This window comes from Dendrobates tinctorius, unplaced genomic scaffold (genome assembly GCF_039654945.1).
Source record: "Dendrobates tinctorius isolate UK_male_01 unplaced genomic scaffold, ASM3965494v1 ptg000084l, whole genome shotgun sequence".
Taxonomy (NCBI): Eukaryota; Metazoa; Chordata; class Amphibia; order Anura; family Dendrobatidae; genus Dendrobates; species Dendrobates tinctorius.
This window is the reverse complement of record NW_027361752.1, coordinates 52,403,315-52,417,219: the sequence shown is the minus strand read 5'-3', so window position 1 is coordinate 52,417,219 and position 13,905 is coordinate 52,403,315. Positions and strand designations below refer to the sequence as shown.

General features: G+C 50.2%; 1 protein-coding gene across 2 annotated transcripts in view; it reads right to left on the bottom strand.

Moving 5' to 3' along the window:
* The window catches only part of FAM3B (FAM3 metabolism regulating signaling molecule B), a 120,108-nt gene extending 112,036 nt beyond the window's left edge, over positions 1-8,072 (bottom strand). Inside the window, exon 1 of one of the 2 annotated variants that reach the window (XM_073584702.1) lies at positions 7,887-8,072. In XM_073584702.1, coding sequence (XP_073440803.1) covers positions 7,887-7,914 — 28 coding nt within the window. In that variant the 5' untranslated portion in view covers positions 7,915-8,072. The other variant, XM_073584703.1, reaches the window with a different exon arrangement.
* Positions 8,073-13,905: the final 5,833 nt, after the last annotated feature.

Here is a 13,905-nt window from a genome sequence, read left to right as displayed (position 1 = left end):
CGTCGGTCTGTACCAGAAACGGGCGACTGCTGTCGACTGCTCTCAACACTGGAGAGTTGCACAGGGCTGCTTTCAAAGCTTGGAAAGCCGCCTCACAGTCATCTGTCCAGTTGACTGTTTGGGGTAGCCTCTGCTTGGTGAGGTCAGTCAAGGGTTTGGCAAGGGCGCTATAGTCCTGTACGAACCGCCTATAGTACCCTGCAGTGCCCAAGAAGGACTTCACCTGTTTCTTGGTCCTGGGGGTGGGCCAGGACACGATTGCGTCCACTTTTCCTGGCTCCGGACTCATGGAACCCCCGCCTACCCGGTGCCCCAGGTAGTGGACCTTGCGCATGCCTATCTGGCACTTCCCCGGCTTGATGGTCAGGCCTGCCTGGTGAAGACGCTTGAGCACCTCCTGGAGGTGCTGAAGGTGTTCCTCCCAGGTGGAACTGAAGACGGCAATATCGTCTAAGTACGCCACGGCGTACTCCTCCAGTCCCCGAAGCAGGTGGTTGACCATCCGCTGGAAAGTGGCAGGGGCATTCTTCATGCCGAAGGGCATGACCGTGGACTCGTACAGTCCAAAGGGGGTGATAAAGGCGGATTTCTCCTGCGCCTCAGGGCTCAGGGGAATCTGCCAGTATCCCCGACTCAAATCCATGATGGATATGTAGTTGGCGTTTGTCAACCGCTCGAGCAGATCCTCGATGCGCGGCATCGGGTGGGCATCAGAGGTTGTGATGGCGTTGAGCCCCCTGTAGTCCACGCAGAACCGGGTGGTTCGATCCTTTTTAGGCACGAGGACTACAGGTGAAGCCCACGCACCTTTTGACCGTCGAATCACTCCCAGCCTTAACATCTCATCGACCTCTCGGCGCATGACTTGTTGCACCGTTTCAGAGATCCGATAAGGTGTTCGCCGTAATGGGGCGTGATTCCCGGTGTCCACCTCATGAACCGCTAACTCCGTCCTCCCAGGACGGTTGGTGAACACGGGCCGGAAGAGTTCCAGGGTGGCCATCAACTGCAACCGCTGGGACACGGTGAGCGAACCACTTATCTGCATGTCCTCAATGGACCCATTGGCCTTGGCCTGGGCCAGCATGTCCAGGAGGGAATCTTCCTCCCCATCCTCTGGCAGATTGCAGACCGGTAGGATGCAAGCTTCACGTTCGTAGTGCGCCTTCAGCATGTTGACGTGAAAGGCCTTGCGCCTACCCCGAGCATGGTCAAGCGTGACCACGTAGGTGACCGGGTTGAGCTGTTGGTGGACGACGTACGGGCCTTCCCAGGCTGCCTGAAGCTTATCCGTTGGTACAGGGACCAGCGCCCACACCTTTTGACCCACCTGGTAGGTCCGCTCCCGGGCGTTCTGGTCGTACCAGCGCTTCTGGTCAGCCTGAGCCTGCGTCATGTTGTCATGCACCAACTGCGTCAAGGTCTGCATCTTGTCACGGAAGCGCATGACATAATCCACGATGGACACTTCTGTGGGGTTTGGCTCATCTTCCCAGGATTCTCTTATCAACCCAAGGGGTCCCCGGACTCGCCTGCCATACAGGAGCTCGAAGGGGGAGAACCCGGTCGAGGCCTGCGGAACTTCTCTGTAAGCGAACAGCAGGTGTGGGAGGTACCGCTCCCAGTCGCGCCCTTGGGTCTCAACCAGTATGCGGAGCATCTGTTTGAGGGTACCGTTGAAACGTTCACACAAACCATTAGTCTGTGGGTGATACGGACTCGATACCAGCTGCGTCACCTGCATTTTCTCACAGAGAGCCTCCATTAGGCGAGACATGAATTGGGGCCCTTGATCGGTAAGCATCTCCCTGGGAAATCCTACTCTCGAAAAGATGGTCACCAGTGCGTCAGCCACCTTATCTGCCCTGGTTGAAGACAGAGCTACTGCCTCTGGGTACCGGGTAGCGTAGTCTACCACGGTGAGAATGTATCGCTTTCCGGAGCTGCTGGGGACGGACAGCGGTCCTACAATGTCCACCGCGATTCTCTGGAAAGGCTCCTCTATCACCGGCAAAGGAATAAGGGGAGCCTTAAGAGCAGGCCCCGCCTTACCCACTTTTTGACAGGTGGCACAGGAGCGGCAGTAGTGTGTTACATCTGTCCCCATCTTGGGCCAATAGAAGTGTTGAGACAGCCGTGCCTTTGTTTTGCTGATCCCCAAGTGTCCAGCGAGTGGAATCTCATGGGCAATCCGCAACAACTCAGTTCTGAACTGATAGGGGACGACCAGCTGTCTTTCCCTCAACCACTCCTTTTTAGGATCTCCGGGTACTGTCTCCCGGTACAACCTTCCTCGTTCCCAGAACACCCTCTCCTTATCAGACTTGGAGGTGGGCGTCTCGGCGAGACCTCTCAATTTCTCCAGGCTGGCATCTGAGTGCAGAGCAGCCTGGAACTCCATGCTGGAGGCTGCCAGAAGTGACGTCAGGGTCCCCTCTTTACTGGGACCCTCTGGAACCGGCTCTGGGTTCACCTCTGGTTCAGTCTCTCCTGTAGCAGCAGAGGGTCCAGAAGACAGTGCGTTACCTGCGATCTGGGCACTCTGACTGCGTGTGACAGCTGCTATGTATGCTGTCTCCCTGGGGATTTCTTCAGACCCACCAGCTGGTGCTGCCCTGGGCTCTACCTCCCCATCCACCCCCAACACTTCGGGAGCAGTGCTACTTATGGGCCAGTTACCTTCCTCGGTGGCACTGGTCAGCTGCATGGCATTACCTTCCTCATGGTCCCCATGCACCTCCCCATTTCCTTGAGCACCGTTGCTTACTCCTGCCAGGGGTTCCTCAGCCGTCTCACTCCGCAGAGTGACGGGGCTGAGCACTTCGGTACCTGTGGACACATCTACCGTTTCAAAGAAAGGGTTAACGGGTTCAGTCGGCACAGATACATCAACATCATCATTCCTAGGAAAAGAATGGTTATCAGTTTGCTTTGGTACATTCACATCAGCATCAGCATCGTACCTGGGGAAAGAATGGTTGTTAGTTGCATCATTACTCATCAAGGCATTAGCAGGTAACACATTCAGCTTCCCGTCATCATCATCATCATCAGGGTTAACGTTACCCTTATTATCAGTTTGGGGAAGGGTGTCAGGGACGTAGTATGCAACCATCCGCCCCAAGTCAGTCCCCAATAAAACATCAGTGGGCAGGTTTTCAGACACTCCCACCTCCCTCAACCCGCTCCCGGCACCCCAATCAAGAAAAACTCGTGCCACTGGCAAGGGACAACGGGTGCCTCCAATCCCGGTGACAGTCAGGGTTTTCCCCTCAACAAACTCTTCAGGGGCCGCCAGTCCAGGACGGATGAGGGTTCGTTCAGCCCCGGTGTCCTTGAGGCCTGTAGCAAGACGGGCCCCCACCTGAACAGGTTGAACGTTGTCGTCAGCCCTCCCAACCACACCTCCCACCAAAAGAACAGAGGCATTGGGCCCGGGGGCCTTGGCTGGGGGGTTCTTCGGCCTGTTCGGACAGGTGTAAAAGAAGTGACCAGGCCGCTGGCAGTGGTGACACAGGCGACTGTCAGTAGCCGGCCTGTTGTTGGCAACAGGGACAGGGCCTCCGGAGGGACGGCTAGCTGGGGCATTGGGGTTGGTTGCTGGCTTACCCCCTCTCCAGCTGGTGGTGATTGGCCTCCGCGTCTCTGGCTTCCGGTTGTCCTCGTGGTTGTCGGCGATCTGCGCCGCTTTGTCCGCGTTCGTTGGTTCGCGGTCCAGGATGAACTGTCGGACCTCAGCTGGGCAGAGATGCAGGAACTGGTCTTTGATCATCAGGTCCCGTAGCTGCTCAAAGGTTTCAACGGACAGTCCCTGGATCCACTGGTCAAAGTGGGTCCTGAGTCCTTGCACCACATCACTGTAGCTATCGTGTGGGCCACGTTGGAGGTGTCGGAACTTCTTTCGGTATACCTCAGGTGTCAGCCGGTATTTGGCGATCAGCGCCTGCTTTATGGCGTCATAGTCGTCATCGGCTTCTGGCGGAAGAGAAGCAAATGCCTCCAGGGCTTTGCCTTTTAGCCCTGGGGTCAAGTACCTTGCCCATTGGTCTCTAGGCAGCTGGTACTGTCTGCAGGCTTTCTCAAAGGCTCGCAGAAATGTGTCCAAGTCCCCGTCCTTTTCCATCACGGGAAAATGCTCTGGCCGGGGTTTAGGAGTCTGGACGCTGCTGGGCTCACGGCTTCGGGCTGTGAGGGCATTCCCACTCCGCTGGAGTACCTCCAGTTCATGGGCCCTCTGCGCCTGGCGCTCGGCTCTCTCCGCCTGGCGCTCGGCTCGCTGCTCTGCTCTCTCTCGAGCTTGCTGGATCAGCCTCACCCGCCCATCACTGTCTTCGGCGGGGAGTTCGTCCAAGGCCATTTGCAGATAGGGGTCCACCCCGTTCTGGTTGAATGTGGGGCCAGCGCTCAGGAGTGGAGCCTCTGCTGCAGCCCCATTGCAACTTGGGCCAACTTCTGCGCTCGCTGGATTCTGGTCGTTGTCCAGCTGCACTAGAGCCGCGATCATTTGAGCTCTGTTTTTGTTCGTGGCGTCAAGGCCTTGGTACGTGCATAACGCAGCAAGAACTTCCTTTGTCTGCCGGGTGTACCAAGGTTCTCCTTTTGCCGCCATGGTTGCCAAATAAAAGATAGAAAAAGAAAAACGAAGAAACGGGAGGGGGATACTTGCAAGTACACACTAATGTCTCAGGACTAGTAACCACTGAGTCTGTTCTCCAAAACCTATGATGCAGGATTCCCGCAGGAACCGTGCAGGTTTTTAGTGAGAGGAATGATTGCTCAAACCAAATCACTAATGCTCTAGGATTATCCCACCGCTCTGCCACCAATATGTGACGAACAGCCCACCGCCGTTCGTCCACTTACGGGCGACACTAACGGGAGTCCCGCTGCCACCAAAACGCGACGGACAGCGGACCCTGTGTCACCACTATGTCACAGTCCCACCACTGACACGGGTGTATCAGCGGACGGAGGGGCGTGACACAATGCCGGCACACGGCTATCACAGGCGCAGTGGGGCTTATCTTAGTTATCCCAACACTGGCACCATGTGACCAAAAATATCCAGCAAGCTAATCTCGCTCTACAATTTGCCGCAGGGGGAGTTTAATTTGGATGCCCCACCACTGCTATCAATCTTCCAAGTACTGCGGGGATTTATGTATATCCCACTTTCTCAGTTCCACTTTGGAACTCACAGCTCTCCGGCGCCCCCCTTACCCTCAGGTCAGTCAGGGAACTGCACCTAGGATAATTAGTCGCCGGACGGGCTGCCTGTTGTGAACCGGCAATTAGGCTTCTGCAGTAAGGGAATTATCAATGCTGTGGCTGAAGCCCCTTACTCAGCAATATAAGACTCTTCTAGACTGCCAGCAAGCCTCTATAGCCGTACACAACGCGCTGCCACCAGTCACGGTTACTTAATTCACAGTGTTAAATTAAGAGGGTCCGTGGCAAACCCCTTGAATTAGTAGCGATTATCTATCAAAGGCGTATAGTTCGATTCTTAGAGCATGGAGACAGATCTAAATAATTATTTCATTTATTTTCCGAAAGAGGACAGTGATTACAGATAAAAGTTGCTATAAAATTGAGACATAAAATATGTACAGTACAGGTATAAAATAAAAGTGGAGAAAACAAAGAGATTACACTCACAGTTCCATATTGTTCCTTAGGCAGACCATGCGGCTTTAAGGTGGGTGGAGCCGGAGCTGCACTTCTCCGCTCATCTGGATCTTTCTAGCACGACGACTTGAGCTGTTCTGAGCTGGTTCTGCCAGGGAATGCCTTATAGACTTTCCTATGTGACATCACAGAGAGGTGCATTCTGGGTTGATCCCACCTCTCTTATCCAAGTTATGTTTTGGCTACAAAACTTAGATTAGCTATAACTTTATGGGAGAAGCTGGTATGGACTCATCAGTGGTATCATGTTTCCCAGCGTAATGAGCCCATCAAGAAAACATCAAACATCTATGCGATATGACTGTCCATTTGGGCGCAAATCCTGTCTCAGGTTCTGGACATCCGAGAGTTTTGCAACAGGCACCACAGCGAAGCTGGGTCTGCTCGGATCGCAGAAATATGATTTTTATATCTCTGCTTGGTACGGTTTTCGCAGGGCAGGCTCTTATAGTTTTATTCAAACCTCTTTGTTTCAAACAAAGAACCATCCCGCACTTTTTTCTCTCAGCTGTGGAGAGGAAACAAATGGTTGTAACAGCAGGGGGTCTCCTATTACTAGTGCGAACACAGGCTGTAGAGGAGGGGGGTGGCACTGCTCTGTGTGTGTGTGAAGGGAGGAGGGGTGAAGCTGCAGAGCTAGCAGCCTGGATTGTCATATGTGCCGGATCTTTCTGGAAAGTTACAACAGAAAACATATTTTGTAGACAAAACCCCATACCTCACAGACATTGTACATCACAACATGTATAGTATATACAGCGCACAGATCATACATCACACATGTATAGTATATACAGCACACAGATCATACATCACACATGTATAGTATATACAGCACACAGATCATACATCACACATGTATAGTATATACAGCACACAGATCACACATCACACATGTATAGTATATACAGCACACAGATCACACATGTATAGTATATACAGCACACAGATCACACATCACACATGTATAGTATATACAGCACACAGATCACACATGTATAGTATATACAGCACACAGATCACACATCACACATGTATAGTATATACAGCGCACAGATCATACATCACACATGTATAGTATATACAGCACACAGATCACAGATCACACATGTATAGTATATACAGCACACAGATCACACATCACACATGTATAGTATATACAGCACACAGATCACACATGTATAGTATATACAGCGCACAGATCACACATCACACATGTATAGTATATACAGCACACAGATCACACATCACACATGTATAGTATATACAGCGCACAGATCACACATGTATAGTATATACAGCGCACAGATCACACATCACACATGTATAGTATATACACCGCACAGATCACACATGTATAGTATATACAGCACACAGATCACACATCACACATGTATAGTATATACAGCGCACAGATCACACATGTATAGTATATACAGCGCACAGATCACACATCACACATGTATAGTATATACAGCGCACAGATCATACATCACACATGTATAGTATATACAGCACACAGATCACACATCACACATGTATAGTATATACAGCACACAGATCACACATCACACATGTATAGTATATACAGCACACAGATCACACATGTATAGTATATACAGCACACAGATCACACATCACACATGTATAGTATATACAGCGCACAGATCATACATCACACATGTATAGTATATACAGCACACAGATCACACATCACACATGTATAGTATATACAGCACACAGATCACACATGTATAGTATATACAGCACACAGATCACACATCACACATGTATAGTATATACAGCGCACAGATCACACATCACACATGTATAGTATATACAGCGCACAGATCATACATCACACATGTATAGTATATACAGCACACAGATCATACATCACACATGTATAGTATATACAGCACACAGATCACACATCACACATGTATAGTATATACAGCACACAGATCACACATGTATAGTATATACAGCGCACAGATCACACATCACACATGTATAGTATATACAGCACACAGATCACACATGTATAGTATATACAGCACACAGATCACACATCACACATGTATAGTATATACAGCACACAGATCACAGATCACACATGTATATATAACCCATACATCACTGTGCAGTCAGCAGTTTTGGCACCAGACATCGAGGTTGTGTATGAAAGTCTCACTTACTTGTGGACAGGAACCTGTAGTTCACCATGGTTGGTTGTGGCAGCAGCACAGGTGTGCACTGTGCAGTCAGTGAGTGCAGAGCTGATGCTGAGCATGCGCAGTACCGGCAGGTCGTCTCCCCACACCCTGGACAGGTCTGACCGCTTGTATGGAGGAGTCACCTCTGCCTGTGTGGATGTGAGGGCCTGTGTGACCTGCTGGGGCAGAGGAGGAGATGATCATACATACTGTGCCCTGATGTAGCAGAGCTGAATGTGTCACTACCTGCGTGGGGCCACCTGTGTGTGCACACTGCACTCTGCTACATCTGTGTCTGAGCTTACACCCGGCTCACACCCTGATACCGCAGAGAAAGCCTTGTGTGTACATTGAGTTATTAGCTGTTTACACAGGAGACACAATGGTCCATACACAGGAGCGCGCGGAGCCCCCCACCCCTCTATGGGCCTTATACCGGGGTGCGGGAGCTCGTTATAGGGCAGGTGTCTATATCTGGAGGAAGCTCCTGTTATCAGACTTCATAGTTCGCTGAGTAACTTATTTAACACCAAGACTTCCTCATTTTTCACCGTCATGGACATTATATGGGGAAAGGAAAGCGGACACAGATTTAATCATTGTCTTTAGGTTTCTTTTTTAGTCCATTTGCCCCCAGTGTATAACATCTATCCTCCCACCAGCTGTGTATAACATCCAGCCCTATTGCCCCCCGGTGTATGATCTCCGTCCTCCCAACCCCAGCCTATAATATCCAGCCCCATTGCTCCTGGTGTATAACATCCATCTCCCCAGCCTCGGTGTATAACATCCAGCCCCATTGCCCCCGGCCCCGGTGTATAACTTCCGTCCTCCCAACCCCAGCCTATAATATCCATCCCCATTGCTCCTGGTGTATGACCCCTCACCCTCGGTGTATAACATCCAGCCCCATTGCCCCCGGCCCTGGTGTATAACTTCCGTCCTCCCAACCCCAGCCTATAATATCCTGCCCCATTGCTCCTAGTGTATAACATCCATCTCCCCAGCCTCGGTGTATAACATCCAGCCCCATTGCCCCCGGCCCCGGTGTATAACTTCCGTCCTCCCAACCCCAGCCTATAATATCCAGCCCCATTGCTCCTGGTGTATGACCCCTCACCCTCGGTGTATAACATCCAGCCCCATTGCCCCCGGCCCTGGTGTATAACTTCCGTCCTCCCAACCCCATCCTATAATATCCAGCCCCATTGCTCCTAGTGTATAACATCCATCTCCCCAGCCTCGGTGTATAACATCCAGCCCCATTGCCCCCGGCCCCGGTGTATAACTTCCGTCCTCCCAACCCCAGCCTATAATATCCAGCCCCATTGCTCCTGGTGTATGACCCCTCACCCTCGGTGTATAACATCCAGCCCCATTGCCCCCGGCCCCGGTGTATAACTTCCGTCCTCCCAACCCCAGCCTATAATATCCAGCCCCATTGCTCCTAGTGTATAACATCCATCTCCCCAGCCTCGGTGTATAACATCCAGCACCATTGCCCCCGGCCCCGGTGTATAACTTCCGTCCCCCCTACCCCAGTGTATTATATCCAGCCACATTGACCCTGGTGTATAACATCCATCTCCGCGGCCTCGGTGTATAACATACAGCCCTATTACCCCCGGTGTATAACAACCAGCCCTCACCATGTCATCTGCCTTTACTAACGTGACAGAACGGCCGGTGGCGCAAAGCCCACTGATACCAGCGCGGTCCTGTAATAGGAGCCACCGGGGTGACAAGTCCATTCATGACATTTCTTCCTCCAGAATCTTCCCCCATCAGTGAGATTATTGAGATGTTGAGACCACGTATCGTTACAGAGCAGGGAATCAAGTGCTGAGAAGCAGAGGACATAAAAATCACCAACACTCTGCTGACCCCATAATTGCAGAATCCAGACCTGGTATAACATCAGCACAAACACTGCGCCATTGGCCAATGGTGGCTACTACAACACAGTTTGTATTAAATCTATCTTCCAACAAGTCTGACCAGCTTCCCTGCCCCTGCTGAAGAAAAGCCTCTCCACAGCATGATGCGGCCACCACCATGCGTGTCGATGGGGATGGTGTTTCCAGGGTGATGTCCTGTGTTAGGTTTCCGCCACACACAGCGTTTTGCATTTAGCCCAAAAAGTTATACTTTGGTCCCATCTGACCGGAGCACCTTCCTCCACATGCTCGCTGTGTTCCCTACATTACATTTTACAAACTACAAATGGTACTTATGGCTTTGCTTTAAAAAATGGCTTTCTTCTTGCCACTCTCCCATAAAGGCCAAATTTGTGGAGTATATGACTAAGGGTTCTCTCACACTAGCGTATAACACAGTCGAGTGCTACAGTGGGGAAAATATATATTTCATACATTGCCGATTTTGCGAGTTTTCTGACCTGCAACGAATGGAGAGGTCTGTAATTTTTATCGGAGCTGCATTTCACCTGTGAGAGACAGAATATAATAATAAAAAACATAAAATCACACTGTATGATTTTTAAAATATTATTTTTTATTATTATAACACATTTATTCCATGGCGCTTTACATGTGAGGAGGGGTATACATAGCAAACAACAAGTACAATAATCTTCAACAAAAATGAGTCACCGACTGGTCCAGGAGGAGAAAGGATCCTGCCCGCAAGGGTTCACAGTCTACAAGGGATGGGTGAGGATACAGTAGGTGAGGGTAGAGCTGGTCGTACAGCGGTTTGGTGGATCGGTGGTTACAGCAGGTTGTAGGCTTGTCGGAAGAGGTCGGTCTTCAGGTCCCTTTTGAAGGTTCTCACGGTAGGCGAGAGTCTGATATGTTGTGGTAGAGAGTTTCAGAGTAGGGGGGATGCACGGGAGAAATCGTGTATGCGATTGTGGGAAGAGGAGATAAGAGGGGAGTACAGAAGGAGATCTTGTGAGGATCGGAGGTTGCGTGCAGGTAAGTACCAGGAGACGAGGTCACAGATGTATGGATCGAAACAGCTGTCTGTGGATGGATACCATGTTTTGGCATAGGTGGTTTCCTTCATTGGAGACTGCCCTTCCCTTGGTTGTTCCTCCTGGGGGATGACCTGGCTAGTCATTGCTTGCGTTGAGAAACATGTGATGGTGTCTCCGCCGCTTGTGTTTTGCAGGCTTTTATATATTTCCCATAAGGGATGGGGGCATTGCTCTAGAAACACTGCGTTGAGAAACGTGATGGTGTCTCCGCAGTGGTGGATGTTGATCTCTATAAGTTCATTCATCCTCATTTTTCACAGATGTATGGATGACTCAGGTTGTGGATGGCTTTGTATGTCATGGTTAGGGATTTGAACTGGAGTCTTTGGGTAATGGGGAGCCAGTGCAGGGATTGACAGAGGGGAGAGGCCGGGGAATAGCGGGGGGGACAGGTCGATTAGCCGGGCAGCAAAGTTTAGGATAGATTGGAGGGGTGCGAGAGTGTTAGAGGGGAGGCCACAGAGCAGGAGATTGCAGTAGCTGAGGCGGGAAATGATGAGGTCGTGCACTAGAGTTTTTGCAGATTCTAGGTTAAGGAATGTATGGATCCTGGAAATATGCTTGAGTTGGAGTCGCCAGGAAGTGGAAAGGGCTCGGATATGTGATTTGAAGGAGAGATCAGAGTCCAGGGTTATCCCGAGGCAGCAAGCTTGTGGGACTGAGGAGAATGAGCAGCCATTTACCTTAATGGATAGGTCCGTTGAGGAGGTTAAGTTTTAGAAATCTAGCAGAGAAGAAAGATGAAATTCTGCTAAGTAAAAAGGTGATATCGGGACCAGAGAGGTAGATCCATGCGTGATCATTATAGGGATGACACTGAAAGCTGTAAGACTCTAAGAGCTGTCCCAGGCCGAAGGTGTAGATGAAGAAGAGCAGGGGCCCTAGGACTGGACCTTGGGGGACACCAACAGATTGGAGGTGAGATGAGGAGGTGCTGTGCAAGTGGGAGACACAATGTCTGATCAGTTAGGTATGAGGAGATCCAAGATAGGGGTAAGTCTGTGGTGCCAAGAGATAAGAGAATCTGTAGTAAGAGGGAATGATCCACTGTGTCAAAAGCAGATGACGGGTCCAGGAGAAGCCATGCACTCCCTCCACAATCCGCAACTCATCCTCCCTTCTGTGGGCGCTGCATTCAGGGATCTTCTGCGCAGTAGCCAGTGACTCACTGTGACCTCCGGTGTGGCGCTAATAATGTGCTCTGCCCCACTTCCTCCCTTCACAGTTATCACTAGGAACCATGTGCACATGGCAATGATTATGCAGGAAGGAAGTGGGGAGAGCACCTTATTGCCATGCACGCCATAGGTCACTGAAGCAGAATTCGCCGGCGCATGTGCAAAAGATCCCTGAATGCAGTGCCCACAGAAGGGAGGATGAGGTATGTATTGTGGAGGGAGTGCAGGGCGCAGGCGCGGGAATCTGATGCCATAACTGACACTAATGGGAGGGGGTAGTATTACAATGAAGATTAGGAGGCACCACACGCCCCGCAGCCTGGAAGAAATCATTAGCATCAAGAAAGAATCTAACATTTCTCATCAACAAGACTATTAATATGAGGCAGACAGGTAGGACTAGTGTAACATCTCTATCACCTGTATGCCCATATTAATAGGTCTTACATGTCCCTGGGGGGGGACAGATTCCCTTTAACTACTCTGTGTGACATAACTCTCTGGTTTAAGGGCGTCAGAATGAAAAGTTTAAAAATTGCTAAATATTCGCCAAATTTCCATTTTTTTCACAAATAAGCACAAGTCATATCAAAACTAATTTTACCACTATCATAAAGTACAATATGTCATGAAAAAACAGACTCAGAATCAGTTGGATCCGTTGGAACATTCTAGAGTTATTACCACATGGAGTGGCAGTGGTCAGAGTCGTAATATTTGGCCTGGGGATGAAGGTGAAAACGGCTGCGCGGTGTGGAGGGTTAGACCCAATCTGGCTGGATAGTGCACACGGATTCTACAGCCGGTGTGCGGACAGATCTCCTTTCTTGTACAGGGCAGAGTACATGAGCTGTAGCAGCGGCCTATTGGCACAGCGGAGCGGTCCTGCTCTACAAGTAACACCGGCGACATCCATCCTGGTCTATGCTACTAGTTGTGTCCCAACCAAAGATCCACACCGCTCCCTCCTCCGCACAGCTTCATGATTTTACAACAAATTATCAGGTGACAGCATCTGATCAAAGAAACAAGCAAACTAGGAAATGTAGATACTTCTTCATCATGTAATACTATCAGGGAGGCGTCCGATTGTCTCACCATTCATTCTGCAGAAGAACAACGACCCCAAACATTCAGCCAATGTCATGAAGAACGTGGAGTCCTGGGGGTGATGATCCGGCCACCGCAGAGCCCTGATCTCACATCATCCAGTCTGTCTGGGGTCACAGGAAGAGACAGAAGGATCCGCACAAGCCTCATACAAAGAAGATCTGGGGTCAGGTCTCCAAGATGTTTGGAACAACCTCCTGCCAAGAACCTTCAAAAACTGTGTGTGACAGGTACCTAGAGGAACTGATGGTGCCATAGGGCGGTCACCAAAAATTGGTGAGATTTAGATTTCTCTTTTGATAAAAACTATTAACTTAGTCCATTTTTTAATTCTGCACCTGCCTAAAACTTTTGTACCCCTTCAGGGTACCCCATGTCAGCTCCTTCTATAACTTTTTCCTTCAAGGGTTTTCCGGCTCCTGAGAAGGGCGATACACGTGATCAGTAAGGAATCCGGTGTCAGACTGAAGGAACCTGAAGACCTGCAAGGTGTGAGCTATACAAGTGAAGTTAACAGAAGTGAGGAAGAAAGAAAATGTGTTAGTCGCATGTCCCACCCAAGCCCACCTCATATTCACCTTCATATCTCCTGAAGTTTTAGCCCCAACACCTCCTGTTCCTAGCCAGGATTTCTTTACACGGCAGCAGCATTGATGGCAGTCAGCATGGCACAACATGGGTGCTGAAATTGCAAAGTATTTAACCTTTCCCAATG